This window comes from Abramis brama (genome assembly GCF_963993115.1).
Source record: "Abramis brama genome assembly, chromosome: 23".
Lineage (NCBI taxonomy): Eukaryota > Metazoa > Chordata > Actinopteri > Cypriniformes > Leuciscidae > Abramis > Abramis brama.
This window is the reverse complement of record NC_139985.1, coordinates 27326260-27348736: the sequence shown is the minus strand read 5'-3', so window position 1 is coordinate 27348736 and position 22477 is coordinate 27326260. Positions and strand designations below refer to the sequence as shown.

General features: G+C 40.4%; 1 protein-coding gene across 4 annotated transcripts in view; it reads left to right on the top strand.

The window, feature by feature from the left end:
• The window catches only part of kif21b (kinesin family member 21B), a 93741-nt gene extending 71668 nt beyond the window's left edge, over positions 1-22073 (top strand). For 3 of the 4 annotated variants that reach the window (XM_084101972.1, XM_084101973.1, XM_084101971.1), the window contains exons 27-33: positions 6127-6263; positions 7742-7922; positions 8028-8192; positions 8397-8514; positions 10967-11137; positions 13033-13232; positions 14858-15000. In XM_084101972.1, coding sequence (XP_083958098.1) covers positions 6127-6263; positions 7742-7922; positions 8028-8192; positions 8397-8514; positions 10967-11137; positions 13033-13232; positions 14858-14957 — 1072 coding nt within the window. In that variant the 3' untranslated portion in view covers positions 14958-15000. Of the gene's footprint in view, positions 1-6126; positions 6264-7741; positions 7923-8027; positions 8193-8396; positions 8515-10966; positions 11138-13032; positions 13233-14857; positions 15001-19286 lie in introns of those variants that run through there. The other variant, XM_084101974.1, reaches the window with a different exon arrangement.
• Positions 22074-22477: the final 404 nt, after the last annotated feature.

Here is a 22477-nt window from a genome sequence, read left to right as displayed (position 1 = left end):
TGTTTATATATCATTCATATTTTATTATCCTAACATCCGCAATCATCCACGTTCACATAATAGCACTTAGAATAATGTGTGAGTGATGATTGCAGCGTGCGGCTTTTGAATCTCATGTACTTGTATATTGTCTCTGTGAATAGTGGGAGTCATTTAGCCTAGAGCACTATAGTGCAATTTCAATAGGAGATGCTGCATGAATGAAACGTGTATTGATAATACGTCTCACTAAAACGCTGGCTGCTTTTATTAGAGTCATGTTTTATTTCTTTGGTAGTCACAATAAAAACAGTTTAGATCAAACAGCCGAGTGAACTGAGACATGAAGCATCCCATTACGACAACACGAGCTGTGGGAATACATCACTGTGAGGCTTGTAAACGTGGATCAGAGCTAAGGTTCGGAGTGGGCTCTTGCTGTCAACATTGAGTCTTATTCCAGTAACCCCACCCAATGAACTCTGCATAACCCTCCTGCTAACCCCTCCCCTTTTGCTCTAGCCCCACCCCCTTCTCCTGCCTGCTCCCTGGAAGGCTCCTCCCCTTCCCCCTCCCTCTCTGTCTTCTACTGACTCTTCCCGCCTTCCCCTAACCCAACTGCTGTTCTGCCCTATAGGTCGGATGACAGCGACTCCTCTCTCTCGGAGGTGTTCAGGTAGAGATCTCTGTCTGTCATTCTGTTCCCTGTTGTCTGGTTGTCCCGCCTGGTCACACCCCCACCAGGTGTGGTCACGGCGTGAGCATGCATGTACCCTTCCATTTGCGTCCTGTGCTGTGAACTCTGTAAGAATTGAATGAACCTTATGGATGGACTTGATTGAATAGCTTTAACGATCTTGAAGGTTCAAAGGAAGGAAAAAACTATTTCAAAATCGTGTACTAAATGTACTTGCTTAAATGTCAGCTTTTGACACAAAATCATTGGATTGATTGCTTCCTGGCGATCTGTTGGGAAGGCCCTGCTACAAACCCTATTTGAATCTCGCAACAGCTCTGGACTGGGATCAAAAGGTGGCATCCCACTAGCCTACTCAACTGCCTTTATTTTTCTCTGATTTCCCTGAAAAATTGTCAAAATAACCAGATCTGACAGAGTACAACCTCACTGGTTGCTGCCAAGGCCGTGAGAGTCTGCCTCACCAACCGGTCAATTCTTTCAAGCTGTCCAGAAGTTGTTTGAGTCAGCAGGGCCATTAACTCAGGGTTAACACCCACTGGCTGAGAGATGCCCTGTTTCGTGATTCTTCAACAACTATGTAAATAAGGCTTACTAATAAAAGAATTGTCTGGAAAATTGGCTAGAGAGATGCCGGCCGAATTTGTTAACATGTCCAGCAAGTTTTACATCTTTTGGTCCTTTGAACCACCACTGATCTAATTTTATTTTTGGCAAAAACTTTGTTTCTTCTGGTCTCTGTTGTAAAGGCTGCAAAAGAAAATTGGTTCACACAAACCCCACAGGTTCAATTTAGTATGTTACTCAATATTCTTTTCTTATCCAATACAGCGACACTGTGATTTCTCAGCACCCCATTATCCTGACAGCACAATCGCATTTTTCTTGTTTCCTTCGAGTTGCTCTCGTTATCCCATTAGAAGTTAATGACTCCATGATGGAACATGGAGTGCCTGGAACAACTCGGCCCCAAATTTCCTCTGAGAGGCAAATCTGTTTAAGGAGAGAATCACAGACAGCTGGCTTAACTTGTTCACCAAGTGAGTCAGTGGTGATAAACTATTCCAGAATGAAACAAAACAGCATGATGATGATGAATTTCACGCTATGATGTCTTATTATTTCAGCTAAATTGTCACATCTAGGGCCAGTGTGCACTTTGGATTAGTGTTTTTAGTCTGTGTGTGTGTTTTTTAAGATCAACAGCCTCTTTGATCGGCGTGAAGCTGAATGAGTCAGTAGGGAAGGCTTTTATTCTTTGAACTGCAGCAGTCTGCTCTAAATCCTGCTATGGGAATGTTCAGATAAGGTTCATTCATAACAACCCCCCTCTTCGTTTATCCATGAAAAGCACAGAACCTCCATATCCTGACCTCCTCATGCTCGTCTTCTCTACTGAGGAGACTTGGAGAAGAGGCAACAGGACAACACCCCCCATCCCCCTCCCCCTTCACACCATGTTTTTCTCAGAACATCTGATTTCTTTGCTTTCAACCCAGCGGAAGGGTCCAAAACCACGAGCTCACTCCTCATTGGTTATGTGCTGCATGATGGTTTAGTTTTTAGATCATCATTCCTTAAAGTTTGCTGTTGTAATGTTTTGGTTTTTGCACTCATGTGACAAGGAGTGTTTCCTTTTTCATGCGTTTTTAGTATCGCAGGGCTTGCATGTTTAGTTTCTTGCTGTGTGTGCATAGGCTGATTTTTGGTTTATGGCTGTAATGTTTAAAGCACAGCATGGCACTACACCTGTATTGAGTTTGTTTGATTGACAATCAGTAAGAAATAAAATGTCCTTATTCACTCTAAACTCTAATTCCTCACTTATCGACTCAAATGAGCAAAAAATTAAGCTGCATGGTGTGGAGAAATTGTTTAGTGCTCATTACTGGAGCTTGCTAAGACAATCAGCACCATTACCCAACTCTCAGCTGTGAACTGTTTTGCCTGGTGGGCAATAAAAGACAACAAAAAATGTCTGAAGGAAGGAGACTGAGTCTTACCTAGAAACGATGATGTGTCTTAATTTGACCTGGTTAGCAAACACATAGCAACGCCCTGGAAACCACCTTGAACACCCTAACATCAAGGCCATGAGTTTTGCATGGGCAAACACCACTTATACTTTCTTCAGATGGAAAGAAATCTAGTTGAATATACAATTGAAAAATGTTAATGAAATGTAAACATGGCTTCAGTTGAATGCTGTATCACAAAGACATAAGTTACTAATGTTTTAAACCCCTCACACAATGTTCGTCTGGAACCCGATCACCGTCAGTTCCTGTTTGCCGGACATCCCTGGAGTTTTTTCCACTTTAGAGAGCACAAATGTGCCAACAGCAGCCTCTCGCGTTTCATCTGTCCTCAGAGAGCCGGGATGTCCCAGTTTCCTCTTTAATCAGCCATCCTCTTGTCACCTCTGTTCGACTGCGCCTGCACAGAGGCTTTGACGGCTCCACCATCATTAGGACTTCACAGGCGCTGAGCCGGACAGAGGCTGATCTCAGCCCACAGGAGACCAATTTCCCTTCATCCCAAACTCCAGCTTCATTTCCGTCTCGCTCGGTCGGCAGGAAAGAGCGTTCTGAGTCTGGGCTGGTTGGGAACGCTGTCAGCCTGAAGGGAAAGAGCCTCATTATATTTTTAGGGAAGGGGAGGCTTGTTTAGCCATGCCAGGTTGTATGTGGGCTAATTGGCAGCCACAACTGGAGTTGCAATATTTTCTCGGCAGCAAAAACTGACACCAAAAAGAAAGGTGATTTTTAAAAAGCAATTCCTACTTTTGATTTTGTTTTTCTTCTGACAGATTACTTCCACCTGTTTACTCTGAGAAATGACTTGTCAACTTTCCAGGAGGGGTCAGTACTGAGCTGAAAATGCCCCAACTGACATAATGCATCCTCCGCTCTGCACAAGGGGGAACATGGGAAAATAAGACCGAAATAAGACAAGAGATGAGAGATCAACCCCAAAGTCATTTTTACTTGTCTTGGTCCCTCAAGTATAAGTCCTTGAGACTTTACGTTTTATTTTTGTTTCCTGAAATTCTGGAGCAGTTTTATAGACGAATCCTCTCCTCCATCAAAACAACATGTGTGTTTAGAACATATCTCTTGCGATAGAAACCCTCATTTAGCCCATGCCAGTGGTCCATCATAAATCTCACCAGAAATTTGGCTTGCCAGCTGTCAGTAAACATTACATCCATTTGCAGTTGGCTCTGTGGTGCTGTTAACGATGGATGTGGAGATTGCAGTTTTCAATTGCACACCAGCTTGCCTGCACTATTGTTGGGGGAAAACAGAAAAAGCCAGTGGATTCAGTCCAAGACGAAACATTGTCCGCTCCTCGATGTGATGTGAGCGACTATGACAGGTGTTGTGTGATGGTTCTGCCAAGTCCGTCAGCCATTAGACAGACCACAAAATGGTGACATCATAACACGAGTCCCAACATGGTTGAGAGCAACTCTTCCTGCCTCTCCTTTATCTGGCTGCAGTCTCAATGATTGACAGGCTGTAAAACTGATGGGCAGTTTGACGGTGTTCATACTGGTGTGGAAGAGATCTGAAGTGTCTTTTGGGAGCTGCTGGGAAACTCTGTGGTCCATAATTGGGACCATCTTAGGCTGTCAAGAGGAAGAAGTGCCGCTTGTCTCCAGCAAAGAGTCTTTTAAACAATTTATGTGGATATAAATAAGTTTAAAAAGCCCTGTGTTGCTCTGCATCCTCAGACATGGTGGGATCCTTTTCATCCCTGCCTGAGTGCAAGAGTTTCAGGAGATCATTTGCAAATTCCGTGCTGCATCAGCACACGTGCACAAGCATCATGCACAAGTTATATTTACTTCCTGTTCTTGTGCATATCGACTGGATAATGGACTAGGCCAATAGAGGAAGTGGCATCAAAAGCCTCAAAATATGCAATTAAGGAAATGAACACTTTCTGCATATGACCCATTGGCCAGCGAACACCGTGGTACATACAGTAGAGTGCATGTTTGAAATGAGGGCCCACAAAATGCAAGATACAGATTTGCAATTAGGGACTGCAGTGGGCTCCAAAGACTTGTGCCCAGGTGCCTTTTGGGACCCTGACATGTTCCGACCCTCCAAAATGTCAGAGATATACGAGTTATAGTAGATAATATGCTACTTTTGGAATGCTATTACTACTGTATGCTACTACTATGGAAAACCGCGCCAAGCTGCTTAACATCGGCATCAGTCCCAAACTTTGGGGTCTAGAGATAAACATTATACCTTCACCTGCAACACAACAGAGTCGATCATGCTTCTGCAAAGCATATGGACATTGAAGATGTCTTAAAATAGATCCACTTTCTGTGCCACCCTGCAAAGTCAGCAGTGACCAAACGAGCCACTTTGAAATGCGGATTTAGGCTTTTGAACCAAAGTCCACAACTCACGGAGGACTTGGCTGCAGTTTGCATCAGTCAAGCAGGCTTCCCTTTCAAGTGTGCATTCGGCTTTGCAGTCGGTGTGACATCGACGTCACGTGTATCGGCTCCCCTGCTGCTTGGCACTGGTACACTATTATAGGACATTATTAACACCTGCTCGATATATGGAGTCTGTTATATTGTTTTCACTGATGTCCGTCTGCCTGGCTGATGGCCATATGCTGGGTGACCCGTGGAGCCTGAGTGGCGGACTGGACGAGAGTGCTGTTGAACACAGCTGGAGTCTGATAAATCAAATGAAATATCAGCACGTTGACAATGAACTCCACGGAGAGTAACCGAAGGTTGAAGGTCTGAAGTGTGCAGGGTTCATCCACCGGATCTCACAAAACAATCAAGTCTGCCTAGGACCCCAAAGCAGGCTGAAAGATCATTTAATGAGTACTCTATTCAGTGCCTGATTAAAAAAAATCATCAAAATTGCTTTATGATGCATGTTGTTCAATACTTTTCATATTTTTTAAGATGATGTTACATATAGTGGTAAATAGACTAATCTTTGCATTTTTCAGCTTAACAGCTTAATGTACTTGTTTAGCATAATGTTAACATAGCATACTAGCTTAGTCCATACCCTAAGTCTCTTACCCTACATATAAACACAGCAATCTTTACAGCTTTAAATCATCCATTACCATTTGTGGTCCTAGGCGGACTCTGGTAGTGATACTATAGTGGCTCCACAAACCTCACAGTAATTAGGTTAATGGATCGGGATTTATCATATCGGGAGACCTTCTTCCTATTTCTATCTTTTCTTTCTCTTTCTGTTCTCCCTATCTCATTCTTCTTTCTCACATCCACACACAAAAAAAGGCTTTTGTTCATCCATGTGGAACAGATGGCACACATTGTATTTGAACACAAACAAGCTTTGTTGCATCCTTTCCACCCACTCGCTTTGAGACTAACCTCACAGTCTTCCTCACTTCACTACAGTGAAATGCTGCGTGTCTTTGTGCAGGGGTGTGATCACTCCCACAGGTGGGCTGAAGGGGGGCAGGACGGCTCCTCTACAGTGCGTGGCAATGGCCGAGGGACACACCAAACCTGTGCTCTGCCTGGATGCCACTGACGAGCTGCTTTTCACCGGCTCCAAAGGTACAGTGTGCACCATTAAGGTTCATTCTCACAGTTATTTCTCGCTGAACCTTTGACATGAAAACATAAACATCCATTAGCATAAACATTTGAGCCAATTCGAAATACATTTTCTCTTTGCTTCGAGGTCAAAGTTTCAGCATGCTTTGAGCTATTCAACATCCCATTGCTTTAAAGAAGGCTAACCGTGGGTAGCTTGATCTTTTGAATCTATAGATATTACTCACAATGCTGCAATTATTTTTAAGCATGTAATATTCCTCTAATGGGGGTTATTTTCTGTAAAACAGGTCACATTGCTTCGGTTCAGGTCATTTGTATGGGCTTCGTTAAATATAGAGCGTTTAAAGGAGTGAGCAAAGTTGAGCATAAAGGTCCCGATGTACTTCAAGCGAAATCGAAGAACGAACTGATGTGACATTTCGAACCAAATCAGGCCAAAACGAACTTCGTTTGAAGTTTGTTTTGAGAGTTCGAAACAGCTCGCCAAAGCGAACTTTCCGGAAAGGTTTGCTTTGGCTGGTAAACACCTTTGTTTTACCATTGGTCCATGGCAATTACGTAATAGGTAGGTGTGCGCGGAGGCTCCGCCTTCTTTCACGTGAAAATCTTTTCCAGTTCATTTCTCCTCACGAGTCCGTTGCGGTCAGACGTCCGCCAGTGAAAACACGAACACACTGGAGGAGCTGCTTTATAGTAGAAAATTAAGCTGTACTTCTGATGAAATGAGACACTGACACTGTTTTTCATGTTTAATACGGTAAAGCTGCTTGATTTTAAGCAATCTATTGTATAAAGTGCTATATATATAAACGGGACATGGATGCAATGAGACCTGTTTTCCTGTTTGTTCATATGACGTTCAGCATAAAGCCAATGTTTAACCTTCTGCCAGTGGTGCTGTGTGCCTAAAGCCCAAAATATACTTCAGTTTTTATGCATATGCTAGATAAATTTTTTCGTCCTCAGCATAGAAAGCTTGTTCTGTACAAACGCAGCCTGATTTTTCTAACCTCACATATTCTGTATGGTCACCTTGCGCATGTGGCTTTACTAGTTTGCACCAAGTAATTGGCCCACATGCAAAACTGCCCCGGGCCATTGTTTCACAGTTGAAAAATAAAACGAGTTGGCACAACAACAAACTACTTAAGGACGCAACGAGAGACTCCCACATTGATGAGCGCTTGCGTGAGGGGATTAAGGGACACCCACAACTACAAACTACAAAGACATGTTTATCACTCACACAGTAACTTCTGGAGAGAAATAGCACTTTCTAGTGTGCGTGTCAACCGGCTGTGCTTGCGCATGATATTAAATATATTATACAGTTCTTTTTAATTTGCTGAGTGTTCACATCAAAATGGAAGTACACTTAGGACTTAAGGTGGCAGACGCCTGCCATAGTGCATCGTAAATGAGATGAATAGTAAAAAAACAATGTTTTTTTTAAAACATTTTTACCTTGTGTTCAGATCGAACCTGCAAGATGTGGAATCTGGTGACCGGACAGGAAATCGTGACCCTGAGAGGACATCCTAACAACGTAGTGTCTGTCAAATACTGCAGCAACTCCAGCCTGGTCTTCACCGTTTCCACTTCGTATATCAAAGTATGGGACATTCGTGATTCTGTCAAGTGTGTCCGAACATTCACGTGAGTATCTTTTCAGTGTCTGAAACTGGCAATTAGCTGTAGCATCTGAATGCACCTAGCTTAAAGTTTAGAACGAAAGTGTAAACTTTGTCCGTCCATCATTAGGTCGTCGGGTCAGGTGGTCTCAGGTGATGCCTGTGCTGGTACAACCACCCGCACCATCACTACAGCCCAGGGCGAGTATCAGATCAACCAGATCGCCCTCAATCCCACCGGATCGGTGCTCTATGCCTCTGCAGGCAACACTGTCCGCACGTGGGACCTCAACAGGTGCATAGTTTATTCCTAAGCCAAGTACAGGCAGAAGTAGTATTAGCATTTATTGATGTCCATTTATTGATGAATTCAAACACCCACCAGGCAAGTGTGCTGTACAGAGTTCATCACCATGTGCATATTCTGTTCTCAAAACACGTCAGTGTTTTATAATAAATGTTGTGGTACAGTTGGCTGATTTTAAGATTTTGTGTGCAGAATGCAGGCCACTGGGAAGCTGACAGGACACATTGGGTCAGTCATGTGTCTTACAGTGGGTTATTCTGGAGGAGGCAAGGATCAGGTGATCACTGGATCCAAAGACCATTACGTGAAGGTCCGTTTAACCATTTTAGTTGATTTCCCTTTTATTTATGTCTGTGTCTTTCATATAGACTTCTTCTAGAGCCGTGGCCAAAAGTATTGGCAGTGACATCAGTTTTGTGTTTCGCAAAGTTTGCAGCTTCAGTATTTGAAGATTATTTTTTCACATGTTTCTATGGTATACTATGAAAACAAGACTTTTATTGGCAAAAACATTTGAGATATGCTAAGAGTCAATGTTTACAGTGTTTACCCTTCTTCATAACCTCTGTAATTCACTCTGGCATGCTAGATATCAGGCCAAATCCTGACTGATGGTGATCCCTTCGCCTTATTAGTGCTCGGAGTTGATCACAATTTGTGGGCTTCTACTTTTCCACTCTGGCCACATCAGGCTTTCTTATGGGATTAAGATTCCTGGTCTGGATCCAAAATTTCAATGTAATGATCTCTGAGCCACTTCATTATAACTCTTGCTTTGAGACATGGTGCTCCATCATGCTGGAAAATATATGCATCACCACCAAATTGCTCCTGGATCATTGGGAGAAGTTGCTCTTGCAGGACGTTTTGATACCATTCTTTATTCCTGGCAGTGTTTTTGAGCAGAATTGTGAGAGAGCCCACTCTCTTGGGTCTCAGGATGCTTCACTGTCAGCATGACCAGAGGACTCATGGTTGCGTTCACCTCTTCTTCTCCGGACAATCAATTTTCCAGATGTCCCAAACAGTTGGAAGGGTGCTTCATCAGAGAAAATTACTTTGCACCAGTCTTCTGCTGTCCAGTCCTTGTACTTCCTGCTGAATTTCAGTCTGTTCTTGATGTTTTTCCTGGAAAGAATTGGCTTCTTTGCTGCCGTTCCTGACACCAGGCCGTTGTCCAGAAGTCTTTGCCTGCCTGTGTGTGCAGATGCGCTCATCACACCTGCTGCCAATGTTGAGAAAGCTCTGCACTGGCGATGACATCATTCTGTATATGACAGAAGAAGGTCTGTGGTAAACGTAACTTAGCGATACTTGAACATCTCACACACTCACACCCCAAACTGCCTTATCTAGTTACTTATTAGAAACATACGTTATAAAAAAAACATTATGTCTGTTATATTTTTTTTGTTTTTTTAAAAACAGAACAGCTTCAAAATTCACACTTTCCATATGTGTGTGTGTAATTGACGTTGTGGAGTAAAACGTTAAAATATCGTCAAGTTATGTTTACCACAGACCTCATTTCACACATAAATTGAAAAACCCATAAGAAAATCTAAAAACATTGACAGCCAATCAGAATCCATCCTGCTTCAAAGAGCTCAAGCATTTAAAGCAGCAGATGACAAAAACTATGGGCCCTATCTTGCACCCAGTGCAATTGACTTTGTACATCGACGCATGTATCATTCCTATTTTGCACCCGCGCACAGCGGACTTTTCCCTCCACAGAGGCACGTCGGTAAATTAGGAAATGAACTTGCGCTCCCGGGGGCGGTTCAGCGAAGAGAGGAGGCGTGTTCCGGCGCAAACGTTCCCTGGTGCTATTTTGCAGGTTTAGAAAACAATTCCGCCACAGACCAGGAGAAACCTAGTCTAAAGTCAGCGGCGCGTTGCACATGTTATTCAGATGCTATTTTAAGGGCGCATGCTGGCCATAATCAATGTAACGTGTGCACAACGCACATACACTTTGCTTATCTTATCTACACACAGACGCAGTAGTTCTCATTTTTATAAAACCATACATTATTACAAGGACAAATATTAACACACGAGGGAAATCACTGTTGTGTCCATGAAGATGTGAAAAATAGGCATAAATCAAGCTTACACATTTACCAAAATGATTATACGCCTGTTTAACCGAAGCTAATTTGGGTGTGTTTCTCCATCCCCAATGTCACTTCTCTGTGTTTTACGGCCCTGACGAGAACGTCGATCTCCTCGGCTGTGACCCGCTCCTGGCGTGCGTCTGGCAAATCCGCCGTTATAATAGCAATCCGCCATGGAACAAGCGCGCCTGCTCTTAAAGGGAATGTGAGATGATGCTCTGATTTGTTTATTTCACGTTATGCCCAAACCACACCTATGAGTAATGAAGCTACTTCAGACCAACACATTTTAGATTTGCGTCGGGCGCAAGAGTCATTTATCCCGCCGGTATAATAGCAACAGCGCCCGAGATCCGCCCACAAAGTTACTTGCGTTTCGCGCTTGATACTTGCGTTTCAGATTGTTAAAATAGGGCCCTATAGCTCTCACTTAATAATAAACAGAACGATATCGTTCGTTGGTGTGGACGCTAATATAGTTATCGTTATAATAATTATCTTATAGTTGTCATTCTTGGTGTGAACGGACCTTAACAAGAAAGTTGAGTTCTGGAACTTTCAGTATGTTTTTGTTTTTTTTAGCACTATGTCGAAAAGATGAAGGAAAATTTCATTTCTCAATTCATGACTCCTTTAATGCAGATATTTGACATTGCGGAGGGAGCCCAGGGCAACATCGGACCGGCTCATAACTTCGAGCCCCCTCATTACGATGGGATTGAGTGTCTCGCTGTGCACGGTGACATACTGTTCAGTGGTTCCCGTGACAACGGCATTAAGAAATGGGATCTGGGACAGCAGGAACTGATTCAGGTAAAAATGAAAGATTACTATTACATGTATGCGCATTTTGGTCTTGTATTAATGCGTGAAAACGTAATGTCATGTCGCATGAACCCCACCCATAATACACACCCTGTTTCTAATGTATTAACTAATTGTGGTTAAATATATTAATTCCTGTGCTATGTACAATCAAAGTCAAAGCAAAGAGCCATGTGTGGAGAATGTTTTTCCTTCTTTTCCCGTAATTACCAAAAGAAACTAAGATGAAATGTAGATTTAGTCTTTCAAAAAAATGTCAGTAAGATTTTTTTTAAAGTTAAATATTAATTTAGGAAAAATAAGCAAAGAACTGTCTGACTATTAAGCTGTTAGTGCTTTGAAGAGATTCAATTGTATTAAAGTTAAGACATGATTGACAGCGACAAAATTACAATATCCAAACCCGAAAAATAATATATACACAGACAAATGATGTTTCATAAGGTAATAATCCAGCGTTTACCTATTGTTCCTGTGTCAATGGATGTAGAATAGCTTGATTCATCACTGGAGGTTGACGTCATGGCGCTCTGACTGCTGAGGAAGCTCTTAGTAATAAGTTTGATTTGAATGGTTTCTCCAGCTGATTATATTAGACAAAAACACATTCCAACGTTCCCATCATCCAGAGCTTAAAGGTCAAAAATAATGGAAGATTATTATAAGACGACATGAAAATGGGTTCGACATATCGAGTCTCCTACCAGTCAAGGATATTTGAATTATGTATTACACAGGTAAATTTCATTGTCATGTTGATAATTTCATCGCATTTTGATGCTGAAATTGGAAATAGAGAATAAATATCACCTGGAGAAATAATGTGCCATGATGCCGGAAGCTCTTTAAATGTATTTACCTGTAAACATTTTCAGTTTATTGTCAGTTTTTGGGCATGAAGATGAAAGATTCCTTTATATAAAGCGATATCTTCACGTCAATCTTTAATTTCTTTTCATTATGTAAATGTATGCAGCGCTCCCTCACTCTTATATTAAATACACACGCACATCTGGGCTAAATCGGTTCACAGCTTTTATTGCACATCCATATCTTTTTTATTTATTTTTTATTTTATTGACTGACAGAATTCCCCTCAATAGGAAGACGCTTAAATCCCAGTGCAGTTAACAGTGTGTAAGCAGTGAGTTTATCTAAACACACACATTACATTACGCCTGTCCTCTCTGATTGAACCACTGGGGAAATCTGCCATGATAAAGTGCTTTGGTTGCTCTCTTTTATGAGATCTTCTGTCCGTTTCCCCACAGGCCTGAATCAGCTGGAGCTTAGTGGTTAAAAAAAGATTCATAATTCTCTTAGCTCTTTTATTGCATCTGTATAATCCTTCTTTAGTATCTGAATTTTATTTTATATTTCTGTATTTCTGTTACTATGAGGCTTGTTTAAATTTTAATTTGGCTAGTTTGTTGAACTCATTTGTAGTCTTATTATTAGTGGTGCTTGCTGTCACTTTTACTGTAGCTGAGGTTAACACCTAAACTGAAGAGTTAAAGAGGCCGTTTTCAAAGTCTTGATTTTGTTTTTGGGTTCATCTCTTCCGCTTAACTAGTAATAATAAACATCAGTGAACATCAGAAGGTATGTTGAAAGATAAAGTACAACTTACCATTACCATAACCTCCAGTCTCAACACACTAACTCAACCAGACCTCATCCTTTATTCTGCGTATCAATTATTTATATGAGGAATATTGTGATATGTTTGTTCCCTGAAGAAAACTCAAGCCTACAATGGAGGCGTTTCAGGAAGTTCAGAAACAGTGAACCAAAGATAAATAGAGGAACTCCTGCTGGAGGGACTTTGTGTTTTTATAGAGGAGAGGTTGTCTAAAAATCGAATGTTTCTTATTTCTCCACAGCAAATCCCAAATGCGCACAAGGATTGGGTGTGTGCTCTTGCGTTTGTACCCGGGCGGCCCATGCTCCTCAGCGCCTGCAGGGCGGGAATGCTCAAGGTGTGGAACGTGGACAACTTCACGCCCATCGGAGAGATTAAGGGCCATGACAGCCCCATCAATGCCATCTGCACTAATTCCAAACAGATCTTTACCGCCTCCAGGTACGTAGCTCATGCAGGAAGAAGCTAAATTATTAGTGATACGCAACTCATGCACAATGTTGTGTGTTTGGTTCTTTCAGTCTTTTAGACTGGTCTGCAAAATAAGCACTAATTTTCACACTTGAACACTAAGTTTCAAGTTGCGATGAAACTCAATCATTTATTCAACCGATTTGTTCAAAAAGCTGATTCGTTCAGGAGCAAAGCTTTATGAGTTGAGCATGAATGGATAAGGAACGAACCACTCCTGTGTGTTACTCAGAGATGCACTTCAGTTCTGCCGTGGCTTTGCTTGGAGCTGCACTATATGGACAAAAGCATTGGGACACGCCTCTTAATTACTGAATTCAATAGTTTCAATCAGACCCAAACAGACCCATCAGCCGTGGCGGCTGTGTAAAATCAAGCATCTAGCCATGCAGTCTGCATTTACAAACATCAGTGAAAAAATGTGTCTGAAGAGCTCAGTGAATTCAAGTGTGGTACTGTGACACGATACACCATTGCAATAAATCAGTTCGTGAAATTTCATCCCTGCTAGATATCCCACGGTCAACTGTAAGTGGTATTATTGGAAAGTGGAAGCGTTTAGGAACAGCAGGAACTCATGATGCGTCTGAAGTTGCATGCTGTGTAGTAGGTCCTACATTTGGTTTGAAACGTATGGTTTGTGACCATAAAAAAAAAGTTCTATATAGTATGAATGCAATTTGGTCGTACTGCATCCGCCATGTTGTCATTGTCATGTGACCTACGACATTGCGCTGTGTTGCATAACTTCCAGTCATAAATCCTCTCCTGTGGCCTCATGGGATAGTAAAGTGTCCATCGAATGCTGGACTTGCTGGAAGTCAGAAGTAGTAATATAGAAGTAGGCACGTTCAGACACAGCATTAGTCTGTATTATATATTTCGATATCATAGAAATATAAGACAAAAACTCATACAGAGGCAGTTTTGCACCCATATATTGAATTTAGGGTGATTGTTACTGCTTTCAACTAGACTACATCATGCAATGAAAGTATTCTATCTCAAGACAAAATGAGCAAGAGACAAAATGACTGCCATTAAAACAACAATTACCATATTATCGTAGATGATACATATTGTACATGCCTAGTTTAAAGCATTTAAATGTCACGTAATGTGTGGAAATGCATTGATCTAAAAGACGAATTGTTTGTTCGAAAGACCCTGTTCGTGGTTGAACTTCCCAAATTAGCAGAAACTTCTCAGGTGAGAAGTAAACTTCAAACAAGATGAAGAGAACAGGTTTTAAATATGGTCATTTTGAAATGATAATATAAGCAGTTATTTGCGGCGCTGTAATGGTTCTAAATGGGTCGTCAGCTCAACGAGTCCGTTATGTGTTGCTCGTCTGTTTCTGTGACACTGTTCAGTCTCTTACTCTCCTGTGACGTCTTTTTTCCAGACAGTAGACTGCTTAGAAATGTTCACTCAGACTAATATGTTGTTAAGACCTACTTTTGTGCATTTCGGGGTGCTTGTTTGTAGAGCAGATGGTGCAGGCAGGGGATTGTGGGATTGTTTGACTGTTCTTCATTAACGGCTCTCCTGTTCCTTCATCTCTCTCTCTCTCTCTCATGCCTTCATAACTGCAGTGACTGTCGTGTGAAGTTGTGGAGTTATGTCCCCGGGCTCACGCCCTGTCTGCCCCGTCGGGTCCTGGCCATCAAGGGCCGGGCCACCAGCCTCCCATGAGCCTCCACTAACCACCTCCTGCCTGCTTCCCTCTGGTACTGTCCTTTCTCTCGCTCATCTTCTAATGTCTCTCCGCTTCAGTACTTTTCTCCCCTTTTCCCTTTTCCCTCTGACAAGTCCTCAGCTGAAACTCTTACAACACAGCATACTTACCACATGAAAGTGGTCGTTTCAGCCTCAGACGGTGCGCCTGTGATTATCAGATGCGTTTTGCACATAAAAGTGTCAAGAATCTTCCAGAACTTCAAGTAAAGAGTTTATCAGCCAATGGCTAATGATAGACATTATTTAGTCGCACAGAGTGAAGATTTAATTACATATGCGAGTGTTTTACTCGCATTGTAGAGGGTTGTTATATTCAGAAAGTGTGCAAACATTTCAACAGAATGTTTAAAAAAAATGGTTTAAATGTGAAGACAAGGGGAGCTAGTAAAGTTTTAAAGTCGGCATGAAACGGAAGTTGCGCAAGCCTTTTCTTCCCTATTGTGATGTATATCCGAGTGAAAAGTAAAAATGTAGGGCGGGGCTTTTGCCCGTAAGGAATTGATTGGATGGTTGTGGTTTGTGATTGGTGGATCTCATGTGAGTGACAGGTTGCCCCGCCCTCATCATCAGAGAAGAGATGCTGCAAGAGGGAGGGGAAGTTATTCTGATTCAAGATTATGAGGCACATGAATTAAAAAAAAGATAAATTATTTATAATAAATACCGCATTATTCCATAAAAATGTGAGAATTGTCCATTTTGACGTCACGCCGACTTTAAATCCCCCCCTTAAAAATGTCAAATAGACCAAGAGAGATACATAAGTGAGGATTTAGGGAGAGAACTCGAGTTTATTCCACTGGAATAATTCGTGAGATGTTGTTCATTAAGTCAGCGTGAGCAGGAGTGCTTGTCGTCTTCACATTGCTGGAGCGGAACAAAAAACTAAAACAAAAACAAAACAAGAACCTACAAAAAGCTTGGTAAAAATGAAGGAGCTGTTGCTGAAGGAGGTCTTGTGATATAAATATCACATTGAAGTGACAGATAAAAACACTCTCTCTGCTGGTCTTCCATTCAAATGTTCAAATGTTTACAAAATGATGAACAAATGTGCAGTGTTGTAAACAAGAGCACTCGCCTATCAGTGAAGTCTGTTCAAATCATGGGAACACAACACGGGTCATTAGTTAATTAATGTATTAACTAACATGAACTCACAATGAGCAATACATTTGTTAATGTCAGTTAATAAAAACTCAGCTGTTCATTGATAGTTCATATTATTTCACAGTGCATTAACTTATGTTAACAAATACAACTTTAGATTTTAATAATGTATTTGTAAATGTTGAAATTAACATTAACTAATTAAATAAATGCCATAGAAGTATTGTTCATTGTTAGTTCATGTTAACTAATGAAACCTTATTGTAAAGTGTTACCCAAATCATTTTGTTAATGATGTGACGAATCTGTTTGAAATGAGTAACTGGTTAAAAAAAAAGATTATGAATAAAAATAAATATAAATATCAGATATAATTGTTTTTCGTAATTTTGAATAATCTAATATTTATTGTTATATATCAGCATAAAATTTTGTGGAAGCATCTATATGAAAATCAGTAAATCAATTTTTTTGGGATGAATTCATTAAATAGACTGATTCTCTAACATGAATCTGACTCAGTGCTTTGCTATATTGGAGAGAAAGGGAGATATTGGGCCGTTTACTCTGGTTCAGTGGGTTGACCGTCCCATCTTTAACACTGCTGGTCAAACAGAATGGGATTCTGGCAGACACTTGAGCAAAGGCGTGACAGTTCCTGAAGGTTAAAGACGAGTTGAGTGAATGCGCTCGAGGGGACGCGAGCTGCACTGTCGGAGAACAAACGACACGGCTCAGCTGCGTCTTTTTGTTGTTGTCAATTATTTCTCACTCTGTCAGTTGTACATCATCCATCTCTGTTTCCAGCCCTCTCATACTTTGCACCAGTTTTGTTTCACAGGCCAACTTCTCAGATGTCTGATTCCACAGAACTTTCCCTCGGCTCTTTCACTTTGGCCCAGTAAAGAAGAATTCACTAATTAAACTCCATGTGTTGTTTTTTCCCCCATTTCAGTGTTCTCGTCTTTCAGAGAGCAATAAAAACGTATTGCACCTTCAATTGTGTTGACCACCGGTGGCGTAAATCCTTTTAATTGGTTCAAGTTAAGGTCTAGGAACCACAAGATACATCGCACTATCGCCCTGCTTTACCAGCATCCACTGCAGTTTTTAGCTGGTCATGTGCTAGCGCAAAGCCAAAGTGATATTAGCAAGACATGATGTCAGTGTTAGAAATGTAGGCTAAAACATTCTCGTAGAACATTTTTCATATCTAATCAGCAAGGGTTTTTTTTTGTTTTTTTTGGCTTAAATCACATGAAATTGCATATGATTTATGCCTTAAATATGAAAAAACATTTTCTACTGGGTTAAGTAATGGTTTATTTAATTTAAGCTATATTTCCCTAAAAATGTGGTATTATCGTCGTAATATTGCTTATATATATATATACCTGCAAGCTTTTTCAACGTAAATTTGTCTCTTTCAAAAAAATACTTTGGGACTCCAAAAGGACATCTAATAACCAAATGATATAAGGAATCATAAATTGATGTTCACCAAAGCACACATGGAAAAAATGGAGAAAAACAATGACAGAACAAAACTTTACAGAATTCAGAAGGGGGAATGATGATAAAAATATATACTATAAATATTGAACTTCATCCCAACTGAAAACTCAATCTTAATATCTTACGTAATTTTGCTTATCAAGTGAATTGATCTTTTTTTCTTTCTTTTTTTTGGAAACACACACAGCATATGTGTTGTATATATGTGACCCCGGATCACAAAACCAGTCACAAGTCGCACGGGTATATTAGTGCAACAATACATTGTATGGTCTTTTATGCCAAAAATCATTAGGATATTAAGTAAAGATCATGTTCAATGAAGATATTTTCTAAATATATAAATATATCAAACATTTATTTTTGTGAGTGAATGCAGCACAATCACAAACATAAATGCACAACTTTAAAGGAGATTTTCTCAATGTTTCGATTTTTTTGCACCCTCAGATTCCAGATTTTCAATAGTTGTATCTCGGCCAAATACTGTTATATCCTAACAAACCATACATCAATGGAAAGCTTATGCATACAGCTTTCGGATGATGTATAAATTGCTAAAAATTGACCCATGTGACTGGTTTTGGGGTCCAGGGTCATGTATATGTATATGTTGTGTGCATATATGCATATGTATATGTATATGTTGTGTGTATGTGTATATGTATATGTATATGTATGTATGTATGTATGTATGTATGCGTGTTGTCAATCAATTACATTTTTTTACTATTTAATCGCACATTTTTTCTGTAATTAATCGTGATTAATAAAACTGAACATTAATATTTTTTATATTGTAATAATTTCACATTTAATCTCCAAATTAACGCAGAAACAACAAAGACAGTAGTCTATATTTTAAATATTTGTTTAATGGCATCTTTTTATGAATGAAGGCCAGTATCAGTAATGATCAGTAATATCAGTACTTTTTTGTCCTCAATTTTAACCATTCATTTTAGGCATTCAGCATTACAGTATAATTGAAAGCTAACATTTTTATTACATTTATTAGGCTTTAAATAAAATAACAACTTTTAATTCAAGTAAACGGATATATACAGAAATTGAATAAAGTTATCAAACACTTCACAGTCTTCACTGCATAAATTATAAATTACACATAGATTAATCCTTCTTAAATACTGCGTTAATAATATTTCTAACGTGTTAAACTGAAACATTTATTTTGTGCATTAATTTTGATAGCACTTAATATATAGATGTATTATTATCTCAAGTGAATTAATCCTGTTTTTTTTCTAGAAAAATAATGACATCTTTATAAATGTGCACTTATTTGAACTTTATCCCAACCTGATGACTCGTTCATTTGCATCCCGCTGCGATTCAGAACTCCTCTTTCTCTTCCGAGACGCGGCGTGTTAGTTAAGACGCGAGCGTGTGGTTCTGTGGGCTGCTTCACACAGCAGGGTTTTGATTTTTATTGGGATAAAGCAGTTCATGCGCCTAATTGGTGAGAGGAGCGGGGACTCGTGTGGCGGTTCCCTTTGTGAACTCTGGGTTTTGATGTCTGTGCCGTCTCTTCAGTGCGAAGAGTGTCTGAAGATTCGGTCTTTCTGATTATTGGCCTTGTGCATCTCCTCCACCTCTAATTTATGTCTGTTTTTTTGTTTGTTTCTCCATCCCACACAGTGACATGAGAGTGAAGATTTGGAATCCGAAGATGGGGAAGAAAAGGTGAAGATCCTCCTTTTGGAAAGCTTGTTATCGATGGTGCCTTTTTGGGCTAATTGGACGCCACAACTTTAGGTGTCCGAAACCGACCTTGGGAAAGAAGTCCAGGGGTCAGCCGTCTCAATCCAGAGGGCCAGTTTCAGGGAGATGAGACACAGCCGTCTGCTTTAGAGGACACACGACTCTTTCAACCGCATCCGAGGAACGCGATCGTCTGAGGAACTGCCGGTTGCTTTCTTCTGGATGTTTTAAGGTGCCATTTTGGTGATGCCGAAACTGAGTGATCTGTACATTGAAGTGTCCTTCTGCACTTCCTGTTCTTGAGATGACTTCATCTGTAGCTGCTGATTTTACTTCTGAATATTTATCACGTCAAGGAGACTGAACGATCCTTTTTTTTTATTCTTAGAGAGCCATATGACTTTAGCCTTGACCTATTCCCAGAAACCGAATCACTTCTTTTCAGCATCCAGAAGATTTTGCGTTTACTAAGGATGAGCTGAGTTGCCGTCAATCCCAGTCCCACGTTCCCTTAAAACATTGTGCAATAGTACTGACCACCACGTTTTCCAACGCCTTCCTCTTCAGGGGGTTTCTATGAACATTTCAAATAACTAATGGCTTCCTTAAACAGTGTACAACCCTCTTCCGATAGGCTTCCTTTGCTTTTAACCTCGCTCGCTCCATCCTGCTGTGAATTTTATGTTTTCTACCTCAGGTTTGAAGTTAGATTGTGTGTGTGTGAAACCTTCCCTGATTCTGGTTTCTTGCACTTCTTTATTGTCTGCTAGATGTGTGAACCGAGGTCTCAGAAGTGTAAAGCAGGACTCAGAGTCTGCTGAGTGGACATTCTGAGGGTAATAAGCCCGTCTCATCGAGAGACTGTAGAGTTTGGTGACACTTGCAGACAGTTCTCGGCAGAATTAGATGTTTCCTCAGGCTCAAGCATGTGATCGAAGGCAATGATCCCCTGAGGAGAGTACAAAAGGATTCAGCAGGCTTTGTTTCATGTAGCTGGACACAGTCCTGGTACGACAAACCGAATTTCAGACAATCTAACACTGGATTGTTGGATATTATAAATTTGGTCATTTTGTTAGCCCTATATTTTTCTATATTATGCCTACCCTCTATAAGTGTTATGAGAATTTGCACAACGCCTTTTGATTTTCTTTGAGGTGCTTAGCCTGCCTGGTCCATGTTGTGTTTTTTTAAGGGATAGTTCACTCAAAAATAAAAACTTTTGACTTTCTTTCTTCAGTGGAACTTAAAACGAGAAATGTAATAGATTGTTCAAACGGCTCTTTTCCATACAATGGCGCTCCAGTGGGCGCAGCTTTTGAGCTCCAAAAATGTAAGAAAAAAACAGTAATATATAAATTTGTTGTTCTATATTCAAAGTCTTTTGAAGCCAAACAGTCCATTCAATTAGTTACTCAATAAAAATGATCTGTTTCTCCTCTGCCATTTAAAGAAGTCTCACATCTATAATGACTTTAGTGTGTTTCTCCAGCAAATCTGTCACACAGGTATGAAGACTTGGAATATAGTGCACAAGTCAAGTGGACTATTTTTATTAATTCTTTCCGTTCATTGTCGTTACAATAAAAAGAACAGCTGGAACAATCTGCTAAACTTCTCCCTTTGTGTTCCATTGAAGAAAGAGAGTCATTCAGGTTTGGAAGGACAATAAGTTTAGTAAAGTATTATTTCTCTATTCTATTTCTCTATTTCTCCCTAATAAGATGTAAAATCATTCTGAGAAGAACATCAGCCATTGATGTTTCTCCCTCCATGATAAAAGCAGCCGTGGTAAAGTAGGTCAGATCCGGCAGTGTGTTTTCCAGTCCTTCTCTCAGAGTTTCACACCCTGTTAAATGAAATAGGAAGCAGCCTCCTCTGCATCGGAGGATTCGCCGTGCCTGATGGGGGTTTGTGGGCGTCTGCGAGCTTGTCTTGGTGGAACACATGCAACTTTGTTTATTTTTACGCCATCAATCTTGCTGTGCCACACGCCACTCCCTTCTCTGGCTTTCCCAGATTTACACTCTTTTTTTAATGAAACACATCTATCACAGAGATTTTTGGGCGGCCCGTGGCGATTCCCCACCTGAACGCAGTCGTGTACACGAGAAGCTCTTATTTCCCGTCGACGGGGATGTGCTTTATCTGATGAACGACCCACTGCATGGAGAATCACACATCAAGCGCTGCGGGATTCCCAAGCTATGACAAGAGATTTGATCAAATTAGCAAGTTACCCTTTTTGATCTGTATATTTTCCTATTTTCAAATACACCGTGATGTGGCATTGCTGCTGTCAGTCATTTAAAGCTACTACAATGTGTTTCTGAGGATGAGTCTTTAGACTGGAGTCATTTGCATAATGTAAAGCTCATTTACATACATACATATTCATGAGGAAGAATGCGGTTGAGACTTCCTTAGCTTTTAGGTTAATAGATTTCTGCCAGTGGTTCGCAGCATATACACGGTTTTAGATTGGACAGAAGTGTGTACTGCAGCGTCATTAAGCTAGCATGTCATCCTCATTAAGATTATATATGAGTTTGCCATTCTAGAACGTGGAACTATTAACAATATAAGCTGTTTTTGACCAAATTATCCATTTTTGTCCTTTGAAACTGAGTGATGCGCTCATGAAAAGAACAGTTTTTGGACCTTTTCTGTGAAGTCTTTCATAACAATGTCAAATTTATTAAATAATGATCTGAGAATCTACTTCAAAGAACTTTTGTTTTCAAAACTGTGAAAAATGCTGCTTTATACCATCTTGCATCTTTTTTTTAAAATGCGTCTGTTTTGTTCTTAAAGTGAGATCAAAACGGGCGTCAAACGTGTTGCCAAAGTTTGATTTAAATAATGTAGTTTAAATAATCTCTTGCACCCCCCCTGCCCCACGCCCCCCACCCCCCACCCCAATGTATCACTTTGCAAAATTGTAGATTTATACTGGTTATGGTTCAAGCGAAACATTCTGGAAACATGAGCTTGACGAACGTTTGCAAAAGTGCATTTTAATTCAGTGCAACAATTTCCACACATCATTTTGCATACAGTTTCCACAATTCATTCTGTTGTTCTCAACGATTGAGGCTTAGAAATCGTTTGTACTATTCTAATAATGC